Source organism: Apostichopus japonicus, chromosome 9, assembly GCF_037975245.1.
Source record: "Apostichopus japonicus isolate 1M-3 chromosome 9, ASM3797524v1, whole genome shotgun sequence".
In the NCBI taxonomy this organism is placed as follows: Eukaryota; Metazoa; Echinodermata; class Holothuroidea; order Aspidochirotida; family Stichopodidae; genus Apostichopus; species Apostichopus japonicus.
Window position 1 is genome coordinate 24,641,106 of NC_092569.1, and position 27,835 is coordinate 24,668,940.

Genomic DNA, 27,835 nt, shown 5'->3' on the forward strand with positions numbered 1-27,835 from the left:
AAAGTTAATTACAGCAATGTAATTGGAGAGAGTTAAGGATTACATACATGCAAAATGGTGGGAGTTTATGTCATCGAAAAGTCTCCATAGTTGGTCTTTAAGCTATACATGTCTCTAATCACCTAACCAATGTCAGCATACAAAATGGAAGCTGATTTTGACAGGTTTTGCAAACCATGATTCATGTATGATGTAGTTCAATAAAAAGCATTTCCTAGACTTCTCTAACAGGTTTATGACCTTGTATAAACAACCAGGGGTGTGTTATGTCTGATTTTGACTATCATTTTCTTTCTCATTGACAGCTACTGTAGATCAGCCTGTACTTAATGAAAATATAAAACTTGTTTATATTGGCAACAGTAAGGAAAACAGATCATGGGCAGGAACAGCAAGAAAGCAGGTTTGTTTATGCTGTGCTAGTCAGAAATAAGCCAGGCATTTTAGACATTCTTAGATGTATTGAAAGCTCTTCAATTGGGAGCCATATAATAATTAACCACTGTTCACCAGGTACTCTTTTTGTCCAGGGAGATATCTATGTACAGTATGATGCACACTTGCACAGTTCATTGCACATCTTAGTACAAACAATTTACTAATATCTTTAATACTGCATGTTCAACATGGTTACTTTGTTCTCACATTGACCATTTATAGCTTTACTGTAGGTTGTCCCATATATGCCTATTAAGCACCAAAAAGGGGCAAACTATGTACAAGCCTGTTGGTATGTAAACTACTTTCATTGTAGTTCAAGTAGGCTTACTGTCAATATGTGTGCTTTGTTTCTGTATATTGACAGGTACTGTAATTAGCTAATCTTGTTTTGTGGAAAGACCATACTTTGAAGGGAACAGTAACTCTCGGTAATGTGATTGTAGGCTACTGTACCAACTGGTACTGAAAAAACATGATTTAGCCAATCATAATATATCTCAGTTTTCTTTATGTTTTTAATTGGAATACATGAAGTGACATGAAACCATAAAGTATACAAGTGACAGCTATGTAAGAAAGATGCTGGCAAGAAGTATCCATCTGGGGAAAAAATGTCAAACACTTGCAGTAAACACAGGGAATAATTTAGTGTTTTTACTTTTGTGTAGCAGTGTCGAAGGTTCTGAACTTTGTCTCTTATAAAATATATTGTGTTCCTGTGTACAACGATTGCTACACATCTTTGCACTTGTATAGCAGTTTACCCATTTTGCCTAGCATTTTGCTCTGCAATACTAGATGAATTATTCTCTGTAATACATGCATTTGCTACCTTCTTGGTGTGCTATCACTGCTATGTATGATGTATCCATATTCCTTTCTCGCAATTTAGGCTTTGTTTAAATGTTTAATGTTGTGTACTTGTTTCTCAGTGGATACAGAGATTTCTTCTTGTAATGAGAAGAAAGAAAAGCACATCATCAGTTACTCAATTGACTGAGCTTGTTCTCCTAATCGTTATAAAGTTGATAACGTAACCGTATAATTAAAACATGGAATTCCCTTTCAGAAAATATAAAGACCAAAAAGTTGTTGAGTTTATTTTAGAATTATTTAAGAAAATACATCATAGCTAAATTCTTTATGAACAAGGAAAATGTTATCCTGTCTAGTTATTACTCCTTAAAGTATCTGTATCATTCTGCTCATTCAACTTGTATTATATTTTTCTTCTTTAACCAGGGAGTCTTCTACTCTGTTAAGCCAATTCAGGCTTTATAGAAGACTTCCTTTCACATTGTAATTTTTTTGTGATAAAAATAAATAAATAAACAAACAAATAAACAAACTCCATCGCTCTTTCCCTAGATCCGTCTCTTTCTCATGCTGAGTTGATGGTGATGACAGTGTCGGATATCGTAGGACAACTTGTACAAGCCCATGAACAGGGAAAAGATGTTAACTTGAACAGGTAACTACAGCTACAAATAATTCACTTTCCTCACCTCAGAGGAAAATAATTGTCGTTGGTAAATTTGTAGTGCTTTTTGGTATGATTTGGTGTACATGATAAGATTGCTTTGTAGTGTGTCTGTCACCTAACCCCATCTGTTCTCCTTGCTGTGACTTTACCCTCCTATTTATGCCCTGGGATTAATTTTCTGAATGCATCTTGTATATACTGTACTTGTTCACTGAATATATATTTCTCATCAGATAGGAGGCTGTCTATTACAGTAGCATTCTGTGAATTTGAACTAAGTTACTGAACAAGACAACCAGCCCATTTTAAAAAGCTTGGTCCTTGTCTGGTGTGTGTGCATAGTTCTGGGTCATCTATGGATACCAGGTACAATATCTAGTGGCTAAGAGTGTAGTAAATTCACTACAGTATACATGTACATTTATCTTGTGAAACCATGTTTCATGGCATAGGGTTATCCCTGCCCTTACTCTCTGAATCATGCATGCTCTATTATGCATGCTCTATTATGAGTAGAAGGGTACAATGAAGGTCTCAAGATTTGCTTTTGCTCATTTATGCTGGTCTTGTCAGGGTAAAGTCCATGGCAGCCAGGAAGTATGGCCTCTCCAACCAACCCAGACTGGTGGATATCATCGCTGCAGTACCACCAGAGTACAAAAAAGTAAGTGAATAGGTCAAAGGTTGTTATTTATGTGAATTGCCCGGATATTTATAACTTTTGGGGATATTCTAATCGTAGATAATAGTAAAAAAGATACTATTCAGAAATCGGACATGATTTTTATAATGCTATGATGAAAAATGTTCATATGTGTGGCCAAGGTTTTTGTTGTTTTTAACATTTATTTTTACTAAGAAAAGCCTTAAAAAAACATCCAGAAGCCTACGGTGCAATATGAGGAGGGTATGAGATATTATCCAGCGAGTGTTCTGAGGTCCAACCTTGGTGTGACACAGTTACAATATTAGGGAAGTATGAGATATTAGCCAGCGAGTGTTCTGAGGTCCAACCTTGGTGTGACACAGTTACAATATGAGGGAAGTATGAGATATTAGCCAGCGAGTGTTCTGAGGTCCAACCTTGGTGTGACACAGTTACAATATGAGGGAAGTATGAGATATTAGCCAGCGAGTGTTCTGAGGTCCAACTTTGGTGTGACACAGTTACAATATGAGGGAAGTATGAGATATTAGCCAGCGAGTGTTCTGAAGTCCAACCTTGGTGTGACACAGTTACAATATGAGGGAAGTATGAGATATTAGCCAGCAAGTGTTCTGAAGTCCAACCTTGGTGTGACACAGTTACAATATGAGGGAAGTATGAGATATTAGCCAGCGAGTGTTCTGTAGTCCAACCTTGGTGTGACACAGTGACAATATGAGGGAAGTATGAGATATTAGCCAGCGAGTGTTCTGAGGTCCAACCTTGGTGTGACACAGTTACAATATGAGGGAAGTATGAGATATTAGCCAGCGAGTGTTCTGTAGTCCAACCTTGGTGTGACACAGTTACAATATGAGGGAAGTATGAGATATTAGCCAGCGAGTGTTCTGAGGTCCAACCTTGGTGTGACACAGTTACAATATGAGGGAAGTATGAGATATTAGCCAGCGAGTGTTCTGTAGTCCAACCTTGGTGTGACACAGTGACAATATGAGGGAAGTATGAGATATTAGCCAGCGAGTGTTCTGAGGTCCAACCTTGGTGTGACACAGTTACAATATGAGGGAAGTATGAGATATAAGCCAGCGAGTGTTCTGAGGTCCAACCTTGGTGTGACACAGTGACAATATGAGGGAAGTATGAGATATTAGCCAGCGAGTGTTCTGAAGTCCAACCTTGGTGTGACACAGTTACAATATGAGGGAAGTATGAGATATTAGCCAACGAGTGTTCTGAGGTCCAACCTTGGTGTGACACAGTTACAATATGAGGGAAGTATGAGATATTAGCCAGCGAGTGTTCTGAAGTCCAACCTTGGTGTGACACAGTTACAATATGAGGGAAGTATGAGATATTAGCCAGCGAGTGTTCTGAGGTCCAACCTTGGTATGACACAGTTACAATATGAGGTAAGTACAGTATGAGATATTAGCCAGCGAGTGTTCTGAGGTCCAACCTTGGTGTGACACAGTGACAATATAAGGGAAGTATGAGATATTAGCCAACGAGTGTTCTGAAGTCCAACCTTGGTGTGACACAGTGACAATATGAGGGAAGTATGAGATATTAGCCAGCGAGTGTTCTGAGGTCCAACCTTGGTATGACACAGTTACAATATGAGGGAAGTACAGTATGAGATATTAGCCAGCGAGTGTTCTGAGGTCCAACCTTGGTGTGACACAGTGACAATATAAGGGAAGTATGAGATATTAGCCAACGAGTGTTCTGAGGTCCAACCTTGGTGTGACACAGTTACAATATGAGGGAAGTATGAGATATTAGCCAGCGAGTGTTCTGAGGTCCAACCTTGGTGTGACACAGTTACAATATGAGGGAAGTATGAGATATTAGCCAGCGAGTGTCCTGAGGTCCAACCTTGGTGTGACACAGTTACATTCTCATTTACTGTACAAAGATGAGATGATAAATCCTTGGTTGGGTTTTTGAATGTTGTAAGTTTATGTTTATTATGATAATTAAGTAAATATGCAAAATTGATTAACTTGATCGTTAACCCTCTTAGTTTATTTTAAATTCATCATTGCCACTGTTGACACTTAGACTATAATCATGCACTCCCTATCTTAATCAACTTTGTCTCTGGTATGCCAATGTGTACATCTAATCTCGTGTCAAAAGAAGAAGAAAAAAATCAGTTTTTTTTTTTTATTTCTTTATTCAGGCCCTTCTCCCAAAATTGAAGGTCAAACCCATCAGGACAGCAAGTGGAGTGAGTATCATGGAAATGTGTAACATGTTTTATATGTTATTTTCTACTGAAATGGATCGTTCTAAGGTTAAAGAGAGTGTAACCGAAGAAATCAAAAACTCTTTTCAACAAGTAGCAAAGGTTTTAGCTGTTTTCTGTAAAACAAGTTTCTTTAAACAAGTGTTTTCTGTTTTGTATTTTCTGTAGACAAGTTTGTTCAATGCTTTTATTGGTTCCAATGCTTTGTATCCAACGGAACCTATGCAGTCAAGTTGGTGTATGTGTTTGCATGTATGTGATGCCCTAGCTTGTAAGCACGGTATCTCAAGAAAGAATATATGTGATTGATGTCATACTTGGTATATGTGTTGGTCAGGGTCACTAGATGATGCCTATAGTTTGTGGTGGGGCTGTTATGCATATTGATAAGTGCTCGGGGCTTAACGTAAAAATTCATAAAATGTCAATATCTCTTCAACCGTACCTCTGATTTAGTTCATACTTAGTATGGTGATGTAACTATATACTGTGGTAAGTACAAGTTTTATCTCATTAGTATTCATAAATGAGTGGGGCTTAATGGTAAATCATGGAAAACGACTTGTAAACATGATATCTCAACAACCACAAATTGAGTCAATGTCATACTGGGTAGGTAGATGCCCCATGATGGGTAGATGTGGAATCCTTAAATATGGTATGGTATCAAATGTCAGGGTTTCTAAAATACTCCACTATTTATGTGTTCATCATTCATGTCTTTCCCTGCTCCATCTCTCCTCCCATATTCCATCTCTCCTCCCCCATTCCATCTCTCCCCTCCCTCCCCTATTCCATCTCTCCCCATCCCATTCCATGTCTCCTCCCCTATTCCATCTCTCCTCCCCTATTCCATCTCTCCTCCCCTATTTCATCTCTCCCCCTCCCATTCCATCACCCCACCCCCATTCCATCACCCCCCATTCCACCTCTCCTCCCCTATTCCATCTCTCCTCCCCTATTCCATCTCTTCTCCCATATTGCATCTCTCCTCCCACATTCCATCCCTCCTCCCCTATTCCATCTCCCCCCTCCTCCCTGTTCCATTTCCACAACTCTTTCCCTTCATTTTGTAGCACTACATCTTAAAGAGTTTATAGACATCATATAATTGTTCCTGAATTTATTTATTTTTACAACATTTCCCATAGATTGCTGTTGTGGCAGTCATGTGCAAACCTCATCGCTGTCCTCACATCAGCATGACGGGTAACATCTGCGTATACTGTCCCGGTGGGCCGGACTCAGATTTTGAATATTCAACGCAATCATACACCGGTTACGAGGTAAGTTGTACTGTGTGTAAATGGGTTTGTTGTGTTGTGTGTAACTTATTCTGAAATTATTCTGAAACATGTCAGTTCCACATCTCAACAACTAGTATCAGAACTATCTCCAGAGGCTAAATGACAAGTAACAGTAACAGAAGGGACAAATATATACACAGTATACAGACAGGTTAATGAGCATAGTGAACACAAAGAGATAGATGTAAGAGGATTAGTAGACAAGGGATGGAGAGAATAAAGAAACCAACAGGGGATAGAGGGGAGGTAAGAGGAGTGGGAGGTAAGGGAAATAAAAACAGTTTAGACAAGAAAATGATAAAGCCGATAGCAAAAATGCAGTTCATCAGAAACAGATAAATTCACACAGATTCATGTACATCGTGTGATGAAAAATATTTTTTTAGCAAAACCACTGGCTATAGTCTTATTTCTTTAACTTTCTTTGCCATTGTTGGTATTAATTAGTCACTCGATAACAAACGTTAGAACGAGCAATGTACCAAACAGTGCAAAAGTGGTCTAGTTCTATCATGGAGAAGTGACAAATTGACATTATACCAAGACACCAGTTATGAAGGCTTTTTTCAGTTGATAATGACAGGAATCCTTCTTTCCTTAAAACCTGAAGTCTGTTAACCATTCTGAAATACTGATTGTGATAAGGTTCTTTGCTCTTCTGCGTGTAGTTCTAAAAGCCTAGTTAGGCTGCCAATGAAGTTACAAGGTTTTGGCATTGCTTACAGCAGTCCGTTAGTACTGTTTAAGTTGTCCAACTTGTGCTAACAATTTTCTGACTTGAAAAGAGTAATAACTGCCAGGGTTCACCTAGTGAGTGCACTACTCCTTCCAAGCTAATACTCTTGTGAATCACTTGGTCAGTTTTATGGGAAATGTTTTAAGTTTCATATATTCCCAACTCGTGTTTGATTGTGGTGTAGGTTTCATCAATTAATAGTAGTGTTTCGGTGACTGATCCGTGTAAGAATTACACTCTAAACATGTTTTATCTCTCCACAGCCTACATCAATGAGAGCCATCAGGGCAAGATATAATCCTTACTTACAAACCAGGCATAGAGTTGATCAGGTAAGCGACATTGTGCTAACCTGGCCGCTATTATCTTCTGCCCACAAAGGCTGCTACTTCTTCTAATTTACAAGCACAACACCATAGCATTTTTTCAGTTCCATAGTTTGAATTTCATATCTCTTATATAGCAGAAGAGGAGAATTCAACAAGAAACTTGTCTGTACTTGTGGTTATGTGAGCTTAACTATATAATCACTTTAAGTTATGTCACAAACTATGGCTGTATGTAAATTTGAAAGTTGTTCTAGTTTGTTGTGAAAACAAACCATGGAAGGAAGTCACTATATAGTCTATGCTATTTTCCTATAAAGTATAATGCCAGGTGTATCTGTTTATGTTTTGTCATCATATTTCTGCTTTAGCCAAGAAATTAACAAAATCCGGTAACTTTGTGTTTTTTGATCAATACAGTGTTAGATACCAAGCAGCTGGTTCTTTTGCAATTTTTACAGTGGTAATGTTTAATATTTTTTTTGTTCCCTTTTGTCTAACCGTCTTTGTTTTGTGTTTTTGTCTGTGATAGTTAAAGCAGCTGGGTCACAACGTAGATAAGGTTGAGTTTATCGTGATGGGCGGAACCTTCATGGCATTGCCTGAGGACTACAGAGACTATTTCATAAGGAATCTTCACGACGCACTCTCAGGCCACACCAGTAACAATGTCAGTGAGGCGGTCAAGTAAGTCAACCTCAAACAATGAAGTAAAACCTCACCGTCCATGTTTATGTTTAGTAGAAGTTTATTACATTGTTGGTCTTATTTCCTTAGCAGAGCCTACAGTAGATGTAAGATTTCAACAACAATATTGATGTCAAAGTTGAAGTATATATATATTAACAATTAACAGTGGCTTTTAAAGTTAGGTCAATTTCTAAAATTGAATTCCTCTACACCAGGGGCAGGCAAAGAATTGATCTTTCAAATCTCAGTGAAACTCTATATCCAATCTGTGGGCCTCACAAGTTAGGGGTTTTTGTACTCTCGTGACAAAAGAAGGAATATTGGATCATTATGGAGAATCAAATATTGGACAGTTCTACATGTGTATTCAGGCCTCACAATTCAGAATATTTATTGGCTGTAGTTAAGATTTTGCCATTTGCCAGAAGGGGAAATACGCACAGACATTTTTCTGCCAATAGACACATGTGTGTTGCTTTTGTTTCTAATTCACGGAAAATGCCAGTGGGAAATTGATATTTTTTGCAAGTAGATATTGTTTGCACTGGCAATTGTTTTATCAAGTTGCTAACATTTGTGAAATCTAGGCCTAGTTTTTGCCCAACAGTTATATTGAAATTCAACAATCACAGGTGTTGCCCAAAATGCATACTCGCAAAAGCACAGGTACTTAATACTCTCCGTTTTTGATGCTTGATTGGAATGCAATCGTTCAGTTGTTAAGTGGCTGGATACATATAATAAATATCTACCGGCAGCATCAATAGCATTTTTTAACTCTTCTGGAGGAATGCAGAGAACTTAACATGTTGGCAAATTCCGGTCTGGCGGCCACAGTCTGCCTAGTGTAACTTTTGCTCCTATCTTAATCCATGCAATTTCAATTCCAATTTCAATTTCTTTATTCCAGTATAAATTACAAAATTTATAAATAGGACACATAATAATGAAACACAAAAGACGTAAATATGTACAATCATGAAAGCATGAACAAATAAGAAATAAGATGGAGGATTACAGTAGAAGGTTGAAAGATTAAAAGGATTATAACAGAGATTCTAAGAACCCATTTTGAATATAAATGGCTGCTCTGTAGATAATTGAGTTCTTAAAAACCATAATTCTAAAAGTTGGCAAGATAGTAGGATTACATAGATTGTACTTGTTGGTTCTATTGCACAGAGAGATCAACTCTGAGTGAAGTGGGTGATCTTTAGAACTATGTATATTCTTAGCTAGTCTTATGAATTCATTTTTAGTGGCAGTGTTTACTTTACCAACCAGGCTTTCATAGTCGAGATTAAATATATTTGAGCAGTAATTCAAGAAACTTCTGATTCTTTTCTAGTCCTTTTCAAGTAGAAGGTGATACCAGACAGGAACTGCATACACAATGACTGGCAGAATTGATGAGTTGAAAACCTTTATCTCTTACATAACTTGTACTTGGATTGAGTCTTATCTTTCTTCTTTCTTTTTCACAGGTACTCAGAGAGGAGCAAGACCAAGTGTATTGGTATAACAATAGAAACCAGACCTGACTATTGTCTCAAGAAACATCTCAGGTACTCCTAGAAGTTCTGCAATTCTGTTGTATAAAATAAGTAATGAATTATGCATGATGCATACAATGGATCAATCTTCTAGCATCATCTACGTAATATATGTAGATATCTTTTATTCAAAACTAAGTCAGTAAGTGTATCTGAAAAGAACGCCACCTTCTGGGTCCCTCTAATTGTATACTTTAGTTTTTTCGGTCAGGTAAGTGCTTGCTGGGGAGATGAAAGTCAAGAGCTACATCAGTCATGGATATTATGCAGTTGTGAAAAAAACAAAGTATTATTTAAAGTTTGTTGATTTTGTATGTCGTAATCAACACTAATATACTGCTATCCATCCTTCTTGTCTAAATATTGTATTTTACTGTGGTTACCGTTGGTAGTGCACAAGTAAAATATGCCCTCGCACCCCCCCCCCCTTACCTAACACTTACACACACATACACCTAAAAAAGCAAAGAAAAATCCTTTATGGGTTGAAATAAGTCAAATAAAAAATTAAAAGAATAACCACTCAATATTTCTTTATCTGCAATTTACCATTGTATCTTGTATCTTTTTTTTAATATTTTTATTTTTAATATTCACAAACTATCTTCTTTGCTTCCCTTTACAGTGATATGTTGCTCTACGGATGCACAAGGCTAGAGATTGGAGTACAGAGTGTATATGAAGATGTTGCCAGAGACACCAACAGGTAAACAAAAAAGAAAAAGGAATTTGTCTGTGATTGTTGTTTACCTTGTTCCACTTGTATTCTAGGTGCTAATCTTGACGCAATTTTAACAAGATGGAAGTTCTTAATGTTACCAATGTAAGCCTGAAGAATACAAGTGTCTTTGTGGACTGCAGCCTTCAGCCCCTTCACATTTTGCAGATGCTACCTCTTTCCAGTTGTCAGGAGAGACTTTCAGTAAAATAGTGCAGCATTGACATTTAGCTCTCCTTGTCTAAACCCTCCATTGCACATATCATGTTGCCAACTTATCAGCTATAGTAGTGGTAGAGGTGATGTTAATGGTCAAAGGATGAAGGATGATATAAGCACAGAATTAATTTGGATAAGTTAAACACTGTTAAAACCCATTGCTTTCAGTCTAGCTTGTACTTCAATCTCACATTGATTTTATTTTTGGACAAATTGAAGGATAATTTGATTTATTAAGGGTTTAAGGTGGCTGGACTACTAAGTCTCCAAACACAGGCCATTAGGTCAACCTCTTAGAAACCTCAATAGATAAATATAAATATAATGTTTTCATGTTTGCTTTATAACCTACAGAGGACATACAGTGAGGGCAGTGTGTGAGTCCTTTCATGGTGCGAAGGATGCAGGGTTCAAAGTAGTCTCCCATATGATGCCTGACCTGCCAAATGTGGACATAGAGAGGGATATGGAACAGTTTATAGTAAGTTGAACTAATTGATACGAGCAGATTATGTAAGCTTTGAAAAGGTAATTCAATTAGGTAGCATACAGGAGTAGCAATTAGGTAGGCAGCAAGAAGGTAGGTAGCATACATGGTAGCACGAATGTTGGTAGGATACAATGGTGACAAGTAGGTAGGATACATTGGTAGCAAGTAGGTAGGTTTTGATAGGATACGTAGGTAGCAAATATGTATGTAGATTACATCAGAAGCAAGTAGGTAGGTAGCATACATAGTAGCAAATAGGTAGGTAGGATACATTGGTGGCAAGTAGGTAGGATACATAGATGGCAAGTAGGCAGGTAGCATACATAGGTAGCAAGTAGGTAGGTAGCAGATATAGGTAGCAAGAAGGTAGGTAGGATAAATAGGTGGCTGGTAGGTAGGTAGCATACATAGATAGCAAATATGTAATGAAGGTTACATCGGTAGCAAGTAGGTATGTAGCATACATAGTAGCAAATATGTAGGTAACATACATAGGTAGCCAGTATGTAAGTGGCATACATAGGTAGCTAGAAGGAAGGTAGCATACATAGGTAGCAAATAGGTAGGTAGGATACATAGGTAGCAAGAAGGTAGGTAGGATACATAGGTAGCAAATAGGTAGGTAAGATACACAGGTATCAAGTTGGTAGTTAGCATATCTCAGATATTGAATTAATAAGCCAATGCAACTCCCTTTTGCATTTACAAAACTGTGTCACTGGTATTAATATTAAAATACTACTAGAGGTGAATCAAAGTTGATACAGTTTAAATAAGTAAATACATCAGCAACAAGCGTAGAGTAACTAAGATGCTGACTGCATCTTGAAATATCTTCCTTGCCATCTTCTGAGCTGTATCATCTAAAACTGGGGTGTCATCCCTGGGTACATGGTTTGCTACAGTATTATGTATCGTGGCTGCTAACTGGCACATCCTAGAAATCCATGAAATAGCTATATAGGGTTCACCAAACAATTAAGGGCTTGATAGATAAGCTGATGTAGCGTAGGAATCCTGAGGTCACTAGTTCGAATTCCATTGAAGCCACAAAAAAATTTAAAAAATCTCTTTAAAATGTTCAAAAGTGGTTTAAAAATGAACTTGAATAGACATGTACAAATAATAACACCATCAGGCAATCTGCTTTAATCTTATGTGCTTCGCAAAGTTGTGTCGCGCTTTTCAAACTTTGCCATTTTCTCATTTTTCCAAAACATTACTGCTACATAAACAGTTCATGGAAATATTTGCCACTTTCACTTCAGGAATTTTTTGAGAATCCAGCCTTCAGACCAGATGGGTTGAAGCTGTATCCTACCTTGGTGATCCGAGGCACAGGTCTCTACGAACTGTGGAAGACTGGCAGGTATAAGAGTTACCCACCAAGCACCTTAGTGGATCTTGTGGCCAGAATCCTAGCACTAGTCCCACCTTGGACAAGAGTGTACAGAGTTCAAAGGTTAGAGTCATGGCCCTCTTCAGAAACTTTGTTTGGGTATTGGAAATATCTCAAGAATAGAATTAAAGGTGGTAACAGGTGCTTCTACTCATTATTATTCTTATTCTTATTCTTCTTCGTCTTCTTCATCTCCGTTACTGGTCAAACATTAGGATACCTTGACCTGCGTAAGAGCACATTTCAACAATATCATTACCATGGTTATTCCCAGTGATCCTCTTATTATTTGGACCACTTCACCCCTCACCCCATCCCCTCCCACACACCCCCCCCCCCATTTCTACCTTGCATGACACATTATTTTCTAAAGAAACGTACATAGGAACCATCTCTTCTCAGTTGCACATGTTCTTAATAATTTCTAGGAATATCACTTCACAGAGCACTGAAAATTCTGGATAAATGAAGTGAGGCCTTTTATGATTATTATATTTGTAAAAATCAAAGATAAATAGTAGGGTGTTATGAACATATTCTCTGAAACAGCAAAGAAATATTACTGCTAAAACCAGAATTTCTGACCTCACTGATTTCCTTTCAATCCTCTAACTCAACGTTTCTCTCATTAGTAGTCATTAGTACTCTGAGTCTTATCATTGTTTCAGTTCACATCTATGCAGCAACATTGTTTGGTAAGCTAGTCGGCTATTCTGATATTAATTGACTTGTAGTAATTTTCTTCACTGATGCTGTTTAAGAGAGAATGGTATCTTACCCCCTCATTGCCGTTTCCTTCAGGGATATACCGATGCCTCTGGTGACATCTGGCGTGGAGCATGGTAACCTAAGAGAGCTAGCATTAGCCCGGATGAAGGATCTGGGTACCCAGTGTAGGGATGTCAGGACCAGGGAGGTGGGCATCCAGGAAATACATCACAAGGTTAAACCGTACGAGGTGAGTCATCGCCATCCCTTAACTTGACATCTTTCATCTGGTGTCCAATGAAATCATCTCTCTGATTTGTAACCGCTCATCAACATCGTTCTCAGATCTGCTGTAACTAGAAATAATGGTCACCAGGTTCTGTTTTCGACACATATTTTTACTTACATTGTCAAAAGTGTGTTTTATCTCACACTGAAGTAAATTTATTTACTCTAACACTCCTCACAATATCCAGTTATTGCACTTTGCAATTCTACAAGGAATCTTTTATCGTAAGTTACCGAAAGCCTACCAGGAAATTCGAAAACAAGTTTTGGAAGGGGCAGGAATAATTTGTCTGGTATTGCACAATGGGCAAATTGCTGTACAAATGCCAATATGTATAGCAGGCAGGTCTTGTGCAATTTCAACATATTTCTTTCAGTATCCTACGATAGAAACGCTACACCAAATCTGACTGCTAAATAAACTCCTAAAGAGTAGTTACTTCTCTAAGAATTGTTTGGTTCTTTCAAAAATGTTTGAAGTTTGTTTTAAGTTGTTTCTTCATTCTCATTGTTTCTTAAATTTCAAGAAGTTGGGGTGGGGGAAGGGTGGGGGGTGGGGAAGGGTGGCGGTAAGGGAATCCAGCAATCAGGTTTTAGATACGTTAAACCTGGTTTCCTCCCCTTCCTCTGCTACAGGTGGAGTTGATCCGGCGGGATTATTACGCCAGCGGTGCGTGGGAGACATTCCTCTCTTACGAGGATCCGGAACAAGACATTCTGATTGGTTTATTGAGGCTGAGGAAGTGCTCGGAGCAGACCTACAGAGCTGAGCTTAAAGGGGGAGTGTCTGTTGTCAGAGAATTACATGTGTATCCTTGAAACTAAATGTACTCGTGAATGTTAAGAGGAGAAAATGGTTGAAGCAAACTTCCCAGAAAGAAAACCTAGCATATAGGTACGGCATGTTATGGACATTGTGTTGTGGGTACCATCATCTTGTAAAAGAACAAGGAAGAAAAAAATAGATTTAACAAAACACCGTTTAATTTGAAAGATATAAATAATGTCTGGGATGCTGGACTATTTGTCCAATATACGACAAGGAAAATTTATGAAAGATTTTTCTTGTTGTTCCTCGGACAACCAGGTTTTACTTTTCAGTCGTCCGAACAGCAAATTTGGTTGTCCGAAACGACTATTTTGTATTAATTTCATTATCTTCAAGGTGATGATGGGTGATACCACTTAATCAGTTTACCTATGTGGGGTTATTTAATTACAATGCATCAGAATCTGATCTAAACAACTAGCTATGGTCCTCTGACTGATAAACCCAAAAGCTGATTTTGGTTGTCAAATTTGCCCTGTATGAAGTTACAGTGTCCCAGAGGTGAATTTATTAGGTTTTCCTTTTGTTTATGTTTATATATTAATCGGGAATGTCAATTAGTTTCTCATTTATTTTAATGTGATATGAAGAAAATTCTTTATAATATGTGTATTCTGTATTTCCTTAACAAGGATCATGGTACAGCTACGGAAGTGTTGTACCAGTCAACGCCAGGGATCCGTGTAAATTTCAGCACCAGGTTAGTGGTAACATATATATATATATATATATATATATATATATATATATATATATATATATATATATATATATATATATATATATATATATATATATATATATATATATATATATATATATATTAATATACAATTAGTCCGAAGAGTTAGTAAGAAATATTTAATTAATTTATGAGAGATTTTACATAAGTTGAAGACTAATGATTGCAACCTATGGACAGAGATGAGTTAAACAATTTTTTTTTCTGGAGCAGAGACCACTTTCTGTGAAAGATTCCCAATTCGGATCGTTTTCGTTGAGAAGAGGGGACATCTAAATTGTAATCAGGAGTCATTTGTCATTTTCTGATCTATCAGGGATACTTCTGTTGATTCCAAATTGGCACGCAGCAAGAACGTTGTTCATATGAGTTTTATTGTGTTGTTTTGTTAAGTCATGAAAAGAATTGTGTGTCCAACACTGGCTGCTCATGCTACTAAGCATTAGGAAATGGCTCCTTGTATAATTTCTCAGGGATCTGTAAAGGGGGATGTTTGGTAGGTTATGGGGGTAAATGGTCGCCCCATCATCTCAACCTTGCCTTCAGTGGAGAAACAAGAATAGGTCATTGTCATAGATGAATATAGGAGTACGTATTGCAGAATAGCTTAGATTGTAGGTCTATGAATGTTGTTTGCTGTAGAATCTTTTTTTATCCTTTTTGTTCTCTGTAACAAAACTACGGCTGAATATCGTGTTGGTTGTGTAGCAACGTTGCATATTGGCATAGCTTTATGAGGTATATTTCCATGGCAGTTTCCGTATTTTTATTGCTACGGAAGTAAGAAATATGGTATAGGGAAAGAGATAAGGCATGAAAGGTGGGGGGCGGGTGAGGGGGGTGGGTAGGATGAGGATAGGGATTTCAACTTTCAAGGAATTTTATGTTGTAGTATCAGTTTGAGAAGTAGACATGTGGATATTCTTAGTGCACAAAGATAATTGTTAGTGGTTTTGGGTGCTTCAATCTTAGCAGGGTGTTCTTCATAGACAATCTTACAGAAATTACAGATTGAAGAGATACATAGAGAAGAAAGAACAGCACATTTATACAACATCTAGGCAAATCGGTTACTTGGTAAAGTGAACATATGGAAATATTTCTTTAAGAACAGCCTGTCTGAAAAAGTGTATATATAGGAATGAATTATCCACCTTACTGTAGAAAGTATGACCATGTTCATTTTTTTTTCATATACAACGCGCAATACTAGTTAATAGGTTAGGAGGACACACGGGATATTCTTCATTTAAGCTTTTCTGTGTCTTTAGAGTAATAGTGATAGTCCATGCTGTTGACAATTTTTTAATTCTTCTTTTTCTTCTTCATCCATTTCAGGGTTTCGGTATGCTCCTGATGGAGGAAGCTGAAAGGATAGCCTGGGAGGAACATGGCTCATCAAAGATATCAGTTATATCAGGTAAGACAGATAACAGTGGAGACGGCTCCTGTCACATAGTGACAGACAGGCCATTCCCGTCACGTAGTGACAGACAGTTTTCCAGTTACCGACGTGGTTCAGACTGGCTTGTTTTGTGTTATAGCTTTCAAAGTCTTCACACAAGTATAAGAGGAATTGTTGCACATGTTGCAATAGTAAGACAACATGTGTTGCCTTCCTGTCACAAAGTGACAGACAGGCATTAGCTGTCACATTAAATTACAGAGGGCAATGTTACAAAATGGGGTCCAGACTGCCTTTGTCTGTGAAATGACTTTAAGTCTTCACAAAAGTACAATATGTGCTGTTAGTCTTGTCGCATTAGTATCAAAAAAGGCGTTTCCTACCTGTCACATAGTGACAGGCAGGCAACTCCTGACACATAGTGGCAGACAGGTATGTTACAAATGAGGTCTAGATGGCTTTGTTTGTGATGTAACCTTAGACCCCACGCAAATGCAAGATGTATTGTTAGTTTCGTTACATATTTATATCTTCATGTTTCACCTACATGGACTTTATACTTTATTCCTACTAATCATTGGCACACCAGCCTGCATATTATACGATTTAAAGTCATTGCACTTTTTAAACCAGTTAATATGGGAATATTAGACCCATTTAATCAAGAAATTCAGAATTTTAATTTGATTATGTGAAACAAAAGCCTGAATGGTTTTTGAGTCTGCTGCTTCTCCAGTGTCACAAACCAGCTTCGTTGTCTGTAACGTAATCCGCTATTTTTTTTATTTATCCTTTCACGTCTAATTTCCTTCGGACAGGTGTTGGAACAAGAAACTACTACAGAAAGATTGGTTACGAACTAGACGGGCCGTACATGTCGAAACGTTTAGGCACGGGACCTCAGACCACCGGTTGAGCAATAAGAAAAACTTTCACTGTTGCAAATTGGACACTTGAACCCTGCTGTATACATAATGTTTCTCATGTGTCACTGCCAAATATTAAAGCAGGCGCATTGACAGTTATTGAGGAATGTCGAGGGAAATGCATTATGGTCGTGCATGTTTGGAGGTTTTGAACTGGCAATTATTATTAATAATGACATCATTTGTTATTCAACCAATGGCTTGCTAGTATTCTTTAACTGACGACAGCCCCACGTCTAAATTAGATCTGATGGGCAACACTCATAACATGCTATTGAGGATGTAAGAAGGGCAGGGGGAGGGGTCTAGTGTTGGCCTTCCAAGTAACCCATTGTTCTTGGAGAAGATGAAGTTTAGATGGGTAGTACATTAGGCAAAGCTGTTTACGATGTAAATATTTGACGAAAGAAATGCTAACATGAGCTAGTTACAAGTATTTATTTTATCATGATCTCGAATCACAAGGAATAACCTTAAGGGAAGCTTTCGTTATTGGCCAGACAACCAGCGCACCTTATGTATCTTTATCCAAGTTTATTAGATTCATGATGGAATGTTTGATACTTTTAATATGAGAGATTAGTTGCTACATTTTGACGTTAAAGTTTTCTTTGTAAATAACAGAACTCATAACATATAACAGGTATAGGCTTAACCTACTTTGGATTAAAAGATTTGGGAAAAAGTTATGCTATTGTCTCGTTATTGAGTTTATGACTATCATTAATATCAAAATATAGCAGATATCATTATAATTAAAAGAGAATAAAACATGACTGGTGACTTTTTAATGTACTCAGCAAGTCAGTCAGTCTGTCAAGAATAGCTTTTCTTATATTTGATGGTGTTCATTCGTAAGCATTAAGTAAACATCTAGCAACACAGTATTACTAGAATACCTGATTGATTAGCTGTGATATGTGTATGAGCAATTTTGTTTAATTACTCTGTAGTAATAATGGGGGAGGAGGAGTAGGAACTTCCAAATCATTTATGATTTTTTTTTTTTTTTTTTTTTTGCCTCCATTCAAATTTTTAATTACTCTGTAGTAATAATGGGTTTTGTAACTAGAGTTACAATCTTTACAGAGGGTAGAGAGGGGGTACAGTAATCTAGGGAATGTGGGAGTGGGAACTTCCAAATCATTTATGATTTTTTTTTTTTTTTTTTTGCCTCCATTCAAATTTTTAATTACTCTGTATTAATAATGGGTTTTGTAACTAGAGTTACAATCTTTACAGAGGGTAGAGAGGGGGTACTGTCATCTAGGGTATGTGGGAGTGGGAACTTCCAAATTATTTATGATATTTTTTTTCTTTCCTTTTTTGCCTCTATTCAAATTTTTCTTTGAGTTTCACAGTCAGAGTTAAACATATTTTATTTCTCTCCATGTTAAAGGAATAACACTCAATCATGTTCTTACAGCTTGGCTTGGTTGTTGAATAAGTTTTGCTTATATCGAAAGTGAGATATTCGTAGATGTTATTGACATATGGTCACTTCCAAACTGTAGTGGTTTATGTTGTTTTGAACTTTCAGGAACTTCTTAAAATTTATACAAAATCCCTATCATGGAAATGACTGAAAATTGTTCGGGAAAGTTTGTTAGTTCTTAAATCAGAATGACAAGTGTGTTACAGAATTCACAGTTTGTAGAGATTAATTTCCTCGGACAGAAATGTTCCATCATCCATGTTTAAGTTACTATGGTAACGAGTGTCATCGCCATGTTCCATGTGTCCTAGGAGGTAGAAGCTGTAGGGAGAAGGAAAGGATATTGCCAGCTAAGGTTCAAATATTTATTCTTTTCTTTCAAAATAAACTTATTGCCAAGTTCCAGTCATTGAATCATCCTTTAATTAATTGTAAATATGGTTCTTATTATTTTCTTTACAAATAATCTTTTCGTGGCAAAGTTTATTCCTCCAGGTTACTTTCTTTTTAGTCAAATACCAACAAGATTACTTACTTGTTCAAGTTGGGTTTCAATTACTTTTGAACATAAAAAACTTTCTCAGTGCACGCACAATGTAATATGATAAAATGTATTAGGAGTACTAAAATACGAAAAAGAGATTCATAGTGTGTGTAAAGTTATTTCAGTTTCAATGACTACCTACAATGTAAAAAAAAAAAAACAGCATATATATATTTTTTTTCTCCATGGAGTATAGGGACCATTGAGAATAGTGAGTAATGAAACACTCCTTGTACTTAACATTATGCTGAGTTCTGAACAGGAACATGGAAATAGACATAGACAACATAGACAATATGTCCCACCCCTCCCCCTCCCTATGGCCTTAATCCCGTCCCTAACATATTTCATGTATTTAGGGTTATTATAATTTTTGCCATCAATATGCTAGAAAGTGATATAATGGCCACTTGAGTCGAAACTTCAAACAAGGAATTTACAGACTGTCTGAAACCATATCCCATCTTATAGGCATGTATTATCAGTGGTACCATTTCTGTATATCTGGGAAGAAGGTGAACAGTTCGAATCTCCAAAAACGCAATTTTGAAATGGTTCGGAGAAAAAAAAAATTAAATTTAGAGGGACTACTACTAGAAGTACAACCCCTAAGGCATTGTGAATGACATAGGGGTTTTGCGAAATAATTGGGTCCTGGTTACATTTTACTGACTTGTAAACGCCCTCAAAACAGAGAAAGTTTCTGGCAAAGACAATCCCTAACCATGGTGAGGTTAAGTCATTGCAATATTCCCTATGACTGTAAGACTGTGAACCCTTTCTTCAGGGGGTCCGTAGACGGAATACGGTTCCTGGTTGTAAACGACTAACATCTATGCCATTAGAATACATGGCTGTTCAGTGACTACAGCGAAAGACCCATAGCTTACCAATCAGCTACAAATAAAGCCCCCAACCATGGTGAGGTTAAGTCATTGACAATATTCCTTATGACTGTAAGTCCTCAAACCCTTTCTTCATTGTCTCTGGGGGTCCGTAGACGGAATACGGTTCCTTGGGTTGTAAACGACTAACATCTATGCCATTAGAATACATGGCAGTTCAGTGACTACTGCGCAAGACCCATAGCTTACCAATTAGTAGCTACAAATGAGTTTTAGTTGTTTATCATCCTCACGCCCCATCGCCACCCCAGTAAATTGTTAGTATACTCCTGAGTGGAGGTTGACACTTGAAAATCCGAGAGGAACATTCAACCGATGGAGGGTAGTCGCAGATAATTGTTCTTGAATGCCATTATAGCCTGCCACTGCTGTTAATATGCCATGATATAATTTACCGAGACAATCCATCCCCACCCCTGAGTAATAACATGTCTAAACTGAGAGTATATAGGTTGACGTATAAACAGCTGAGTAGGATCAGATAACTCAAAATGAATACATCCAGTGAGAATTCTCCCGACAGTCGCTCTACATCAAGATTCTTGTATGTCAGTGCTCGTATCACACACGCCGCACACTCAAGTAAGGTAGCGTCGTCACATTTGATAGGAAGCTGGTTTACTGATAGAGCGACCCTGTCAGCCGAGGCATACCAGGAGTAGATTGGTAATCTGGTTATGATCTTTTGGTCATGTTATATTTTGAATGACAACTTCGCTGACATTAATTCATTATACACCAAACAATGATAGATGTATGTTTAATGTAGGGCTACTTAAAGGGATGCCGTGGCAAGAATTGACATTAAACTTAAATAAATTAACAAAGTTGTTTCAATGTTACGCCAATAACAACGAATAAAGTTATGAAGGTAATATGTACTATCAGGTGTAGCCATGGCAACTACTGCTTGCAAGAATAGTGTTTTGTGAAACCTTTTTTCATTACTGCACGCTTCCTTTTTTTTCTTTTTTTCTTTTTTTTTTTACATAGCTAAGGGTTAACGTTTGGTTGAAAGTGATCAATCAAAGTTTTATTCACCGAAAATCAAGAATGTTTGGTTTTTTAATTATAAATTTAAACAAAGTTCAATACACCACCTCCGACCTCCCCTCCCCCCCCCCCTCCCCCTAGCTCTTAACCCGTCCCATTTTACAATGATTATTGATAAGAAGAAAAGAGGAGTGTTTTATTTTGGCTTTTCTTTTCTATAACAGTCTGTATACCATGTCATGATTTTCGACAGACTGTGCGTGGGTGTACATGCGTTTATCATTGTATTCAGCTGCGCACGCGCCGGTCACCTATAAATGTATGATATTGAGTTCAAATCACGTTCAATCATATTTCCACATTTCGTGTAAATGCATGACGCTGCAACGGGTATACCATAAGCAAAGTTTAACCAAGCACATACAGTCGTGTAGAAACCACAGTGTAAACTGAAGCTGTACCGTTGCAAGCCTATCTACGCGTTGTACGATACAGGTACAATCAAATTTTAGTAGCGATCTTACAATTTATGCTAATCCAACGTTTCTCAAGATCCAATTCGTTCTTCTAACTCTCATACTCTCTAACTAGGAAAACGCCTACTTCTGAATTCATCATGCATTGATTTACTGCGTAGCAATGCAATGTGCAGTAGGCCTACATATTAAATGTTTAAAGAAATTCCATTAAAAGTATTAGAGTTTCTTTAAAACTTCTTTGCTGTGAACACACGTGATTACTATGATCACCTCTGTGCCTGCGTAATTGTGGTCCCTCTGTAACAGCATGGTGGTAAAACAGATTTACCTCCACGGTAACAGGTATATCGACATCAGTAAACCCTTAATAAGGTGTTATGTAGAGTATATATATATTGGCTACACATTAACAGACTTCAACAAATATATTACCATCAACATCAAAGCATTTAACCCTGCCTATGACGTTTTTTTCTGTCTACTTAAACATACTTATCAAAATGTTTGAGGATGATTTGAATTATCTGCAACTCCAGTTAAGTGCTCTCGAATACTTGTAGCAATTTCCAGTATGCCAAAATATGTTGGAGGGGTGGGGGGTTGCGGGTGTAACGTAATAGTGGAGAATTGTGCAGAAAAACACTCGTAATGCTTTTTCCCTATGCACCACCCCTTAGACTTATATGGCCTACGCCCTTTGGAAATGTTGGTGAATGTACACAATAAGTGGGTCTTTCCCTGACTCTCTGCCACTTTTACGAAATATTATGAGCAACACTTAAATCAACCCCTATGTCCTCATGATATACAGTTTGTTATCGTTCACTGACACAAACCTGTGACATTTTCTTTAAAACAACCTTGGACGAGATATTTACGACTCAGTGTTTTTTGTACTTTGAACAATTTTACTCAAGCTTGTCAGAAATGTTATATGACATATAAAAGCACAATTACGGGGACTCGGTAAACAGCACAAAAGCTTGGAATTTTTGCTAAATAAACTTGACATAACTCTCAAAATTTAGACAATATTAAAAGAGTTCACTTGCAGCATTGCCTCATAGTATAGCCTATATCAATGCTATATGGTCGAGTGGCTAAATGCGCTGGCGTTACATACAGCAGCAACGTAACCTAACCTCTGGGAGGTCGTGGATTCGACCCCTTGAAGTCGCCAAAGTATATGGTGGGTGTTTCATCCAAAAGAAATCCACGGTTTTTCGGATCGGAAATGGTCTTACCAAAATGTAAACAGTCCAAACTGAACTGTAACTTATTCGATTGGGATAGCAATTAGATTAGCCATTTTACATCTCCCATCTGCATATGTGAATAATGTATATACGTACTGCACTGCAAAAACAAATTGGTTAATTTCATAACCAATTCCATTGTTTGGAATGTAATTGGTCAAGCCAACCATTATATTGTTTACTTGTAACCAACGTACACCAATTTAGTAGGTAGTCCTGAACATTAGCAATAGGTTAACTACACCAACAATAATTGGTTCTAAGTACGTCATTATATGAGTCATATCCGTGACTTTGTTCTCTGCATGCTTTGGCTCGCCACGCGCGGGAAACCGCTCTCCGTTTAATTGTGTGCGTCCACCACTAGCACTGCACTGCAATTTATTGTGTTAACCACCCAGTTACGTACGTACACAACACCATTACGTGAAGAACATTCTAACAGAATGGAACCTAGAAATGCTTCACGAAGTCTTTGAAGGTAAGAAGATTATGTAAATTGTGCAGTAATAATCAATGTATTGGCATTACTGTAGGCTAAGGTTATACGGCCTAGCCTACCAATGCAACTTTAGTGACATGACAAGCGACGTTCGCCTAGTGTTACCACTAAATGTTAAGCCTAACATTATGATATAATAGCGCTGTAGGCCTAGGCCTCCTACAGTGCTGCGTACACTACCGTACCTGCAGGCTGAGGTCTGTCCTAAGCTAGCACTGGACTAGTGTTATACTTGCTTAGTGCTAGACCTAGGTCCCAGGCTACTTTTTTTTAAATTTTGTTTCTCTGGAACTTGGAGGGTAACTATCCAGTCAAAATGTCCCCAGACCAAAACATCCCTGCATTTTTAGCAACCAAAATGTCCCCGCTTTTTACCAAAATGTACATGGTATTGTAATGGCCTATTGCCAGTATTGGGTACAAAAATGTCCCAGCAGCTAGGAAATGTGAGAGGAATTTGAAAACTGAGTGTAAGGACGGAATTAGGAATGCTGAATTTTTTTCATCAACACGTTTTTATAATGTTAGGCCTGGGCTACTTGCTCAAGAAGAGGGATCGAATAATGAAGAAAAGTATACTTAGGGCCGTCAACCACTTCAATCCTTCGCATATGGGCTGTATGGTAGTACATTGCACCACGTACTAGCCTATATACTAGCCTAGTCACTCATTGTAGCCTATACTAGATGCACGTAACCCAAGCACTCATTGTGTTGCAAGTACTGCAGTAGGCTAGCACTCTTCAATTTTCCAGAAAACTACTGTGCCTTATCAGTCACACCATCAACTGTGTTTTATTTTAGTTATTTTGCATTAACAAGACTCAGAGATTAAGTAGCATGCTAAATCATGTTTCAAGAGTGGAGTATATCACACAATTTTAGAAAGCAATAGATGAGACAGTTCTTAAAGGGCTGTTTGCTCGGTGAGGGTGGGTTTAGTGGCATGTCACATGTCCCCCTAAAAATTATCGCTGCCCCCAAGTACCCCCAACGTCCACCATATGAGATTGACAGCCCACTTTTGTAAATTGATGTGTGTTATATTGCTGTAATGTACCCTCCTGTAGAACACTGAGTTTACTACTGTTTTTGAGGGTTCGTGGAGTGCCACTATGTAGGCACACAGTGCAAGCTACTCTATTAATATCAACTGTACACTTCAATATTCTCCCTATTAAATTGTGTGATTAACGGTATCAGCTACAGAACAGTATATCCCATATTTAATTGGCAATTGCAAAATGATACAAAAGGCCATAGGTGGAAAGAGTTGGGAAGCTGGGAGGCTCCTCCCTGGGATATTTGTTTACTTGAAGGGAAATTTTAGCAATTGGAGGGAAAGTTTTGTTTTTTACATGAAAACATGGAAGAAATTGTGGACAATTTTAGTTCAACTCCCTTCCTAGGAGATAAACATTTTTTATGCAGCTCCGCAAAAGGATTACAGTTGGCATACTGTACTGTAGCTTTACTTGCTACACTCCGCTGTTCTGTAAATGTTTATTCTATTTGGGGTTAACTACAGATTAGACCAACTTATATACTTGTCTTTTTGCCTTCTGAACAGAAAATGAAATCGACAAAGAAGCATTATTCTTGCTTGGAGAAGAGGATGTAAGGGCATGGATCCCAAAAACTGGCCCTCGCTTGAAATTTTTGAAGCGTCTAGCAGACCTCAAGGTGAGCCTCCTCTTCGTACTGTAGTTTTGATTCTGTGACTAGGGCTGGGCTCATGGGGTACACATGTTATGTATGTAAGAGGGATTTGCCCCTTTCAAGTTTACGGTGGCATCTAAAAGTGTTACATGGTATTAATAGTGATTCCTCAACATACATGTGTTACCAGGATGGATGTATGCGAACTTTCACAAGATACTGTTCCTACAGAAAACATTTGGTTAATGTACATTCTGATAAAATGTCTGAAGAGGAACCACATAGGCCTACCGATGGACCCTGTGAAAACCATGGGATTGTACCAGCAAATGTAAACCAACAGCAGGACAATGATAGCGAGTCTACATCTGATTATGAACCTGTTTGTGAAGTTTCACCTGAAATATTAGACTTTGATGAACATGGTGTTTGTACAGAAGCTGCTCTTTTTGTTTCAAAATTGAGATCATGTAGTTCTATGACCATGTCAAGCACTTCATTTGTTATTGAAATATGATATCCTCAATGACACTATCATATATTCCAAAAAGAACCCATAGCTCTTAATTTTAATTATGTATAATACTTTATAACATCCTCTTCAGTGTACAGTTCTAGGTCATAATTCAGGGTAAAAAACTAAGGCTGTACAAAACAAAGAACTTCTGGTAGTATTAAGGAGGTGATTTCATAAAGCTTCAAGGTCCTGTCTAACATCAGCTGTCATTTGTAGGCTACATGTGTTTTCATCCCATATCTTGTACTGAGTCAAACACACCCAAAATTTTCTAAACAGCTTAACTAAGGGCACTCCCATCTGGCGACACTGCAGAACCCCCAGAGGTTATTCCCCAAATTTATACAGGGGAAACATATCAGTAGTAATTCAAAACTGCTGTTTGTACTGACAGCTTTCAGAGTATCATGCTTTGGAGAGGCTAAATGGTTACACATCTCCCCCAACCCCCACATTTTCAAAGCACTTGTAGGCACAATCCTCCATTCAGATTACCCCCCCCCCCAAAAAAAAAATACTTCTCTTGTTCAGATATTATCACAGCTTCACATATTTTCCAATTTCTAGTTCAAGTTTCTGTTCCTTTCTTATAGATACCTATGGGGCTGCTTCCTTGTATTTGATGCCAAGTCTGTTTACACCTGGCAGTGTTGCCATCAAGAAGGGAAGCCAGAAGAGATGGAAGCCAACCATATCGGAGAGCATGAGGGCTTTCATTGCAGTGCTACCAGTTAGTATTTTGCTTAGAGTATTATTGCATGTTGTGGACGGTAGCAGTCATGAGTGCAGAGTTTACTGCTTCAGCATTTTAAAGAAACTGTTATTTCATGGTATACACGAAGAAACTTTGTTTCAAAACATTTTGTAAATAATTGGTTGTAAGTTAAAAAAATTGTTTAGAACTTTGTGCTAGAAATGAAAGTTGTAAAAAGACTGATAGAATGGTTTGGTTAAAGTGATAATTAAGCAGCCTAAATGTGTTTTAACTACCTGGTCAAAACACAGCATCACAAATGCTAAGGAATAGGACATGCAGGGAGACTGGTGTAGTTGTAACCCATTTAACTATACCTTACTTTCTTATTTCTTTTAAATGCCTTTCAGTTCCAGTACCATTTTGATTATGATGGTTTGTTTCTTACATATCTTGTTCCCAATTGTGAACAGCTCATTTCAGTAACACATTTACTCATTTACATTGCAGGTTGGAGCGGACTTGGAGAAATTCAAGGAAGAAAGACACACAGAATGCCGAAACCATTCTGTTACTTGGCAGCCGCAGGTCGTAGTAATTGGCACTTCTGTTCTGGATGTTCAGCAAGTCTTCGTATTTTTGAACAACATTGTATATTCCGTGCCCTCGGTTGTTAAAGGCATAGATGTCTGCTTTAAAACTTTTCAGGTCTTCAATATTGAATATCCATTGGAGTGTAAGTCTCTGTGGACCTTTCTGCAGAGAGGCATTTATAATATTGAAACACAGTATGATTCTGTAACACCACGGGTAAGAGAACTGCTGTCGATCCTGAGACCGGACTCTGACTAAACTTTGGTGGACATGTGCAAGGCTTCTGCTTGGCCATTAAATGGGCTTACTGAGTTGATATTGATTATTTTTTGACAAGTCTGAAAAGAGATCATTGCATGACAATATTTGTAATTAGCCTCCTTATTCATGTATCACTTCCTGTAGTTACTGAAAATGTTGGAAATTGGTGTTTTTGTGGACGGGTTGCATAAGATTAATACTTGCAATACCAGGGAGGGGGAGGGGGTTACATGTCCCTTTTTGTCAATTTTGTAAATTTTTATGGAATAAAAAAACAGGCAAAGTTAACATGTTACAATGTGACTAAATTTAAGTCTGATGTAATGCATACCGTGAAAGTATGTCACCAACTTTTTGTGGCATGCAGTTTTAGAGTATGAATTTCTGACCCTTGATATCTGTTTATTATAACCATGTTTGTACTCATTAAGTATCATTTGTTTTATTACTTGAAGATACTAAACATCCACCTGAGTTATATGATAAGGTTTCAGTGGAGTAAGGGTTAAATTCTTTCATTCATTTGTCCGTCCACTAATTTTGGTTATGTTGTTACTCAAACTGATGAAGTTTTCTGAATATTAAAGCTTGGGAATGTTTGTTTTTGAAGCTTTTCTTCAAATTGAACAGCTATAGTTTTCCTTATATTTAGCAACATGAATTTTTGGGGAATGTTTTATCTATCCGTCCTTATTGCAACTTTTATGATACTGTTTTAATGATTTCAAGTGTAAACATTCAACTAAGTGTGCTATAAAACTAAAGCCATTTTACCAAGTGGTTTCTCTGATCAGTATTATGAATTCTACCATTAAAATTGT

At 37.5% G+C, this 27,835-nt stretch overlaps 2 protein-coding genes across 3 annotated transcripts; both read left to right on the forward strand.

The window, feature by feature from the left end:
* Positions 1 to 305: 305 nt before the first annotated feature.
* On the forward strand, positions 306 to 19,252 carry LOC139973280 (elongator complex protein 3). Its single transcript, XM_071979843.1, has 16 exons — positions 306 to 403; positions 1,810 to 1,912; positions 2,498 to 2,588; positions 4,774 to 4,821; positions 5,991 to 6,125; positions 7,146 to 7,214; positions 7,741 to 7,895; positions 9,383 to 9,463; positions 10,077 to 10,157; positions 10,743 to 10,869; positions 12,147 to 12,340; positions 13,079 to 13,235; positions 13,910 to 14,082; positions 14,748 to 14,802; positions 16,183 to 16,264; positions 17,068 to 19,252. The coding sequence occupies exons 1-16, from the start codon at positions 379 to 381 to the stop codon at positions 17,163 to 17,165; spliced, it is 1,674 nt and encodes a 557-aa protein (XP_071835944.1). The 5' UTR covers positions 306 to 378; the 3' UTR covers positions 17,166 to 19,252.
* Positions 19,253 to 22,888: 3,636 nt separating this feature from the next.
* On the forward strand, positions 22,889 to 27,291 carry LOC139974020 (uncharacterized). Of its 2 annotated transcripts, XM_071980934.1 has the most exons (4): positions 22,889 to 23,268; positions 24,860 to 24,972; positions 26,059 to 26,195; positions 26,670 to 27,291. In XM_071980934.1, exons 2-4 carry the CDS (start codon positions 24,915 to 24,917, stop codon positions 27,009 to 27,011), a joined length of 537 nt encoding a protein of 178 aa, XP_071837035.1. In that variant the 5' UTR covers positions 22,889 to 23,268; positions 24,860 to 24,914; the 3' UTR covers positions 27,012 to 27,291. The 2 variants fall into 2 exon arrangements, with proteins under 2 accessions (XP_071837035.1, XP_071837036.1); XM_071980935.1 differs by lacking the exon at positions 26,059 to 26,195.
* The last annotated feature ends 544 nt before the right edge of the window (positions 27,292 to 27,835 follow it).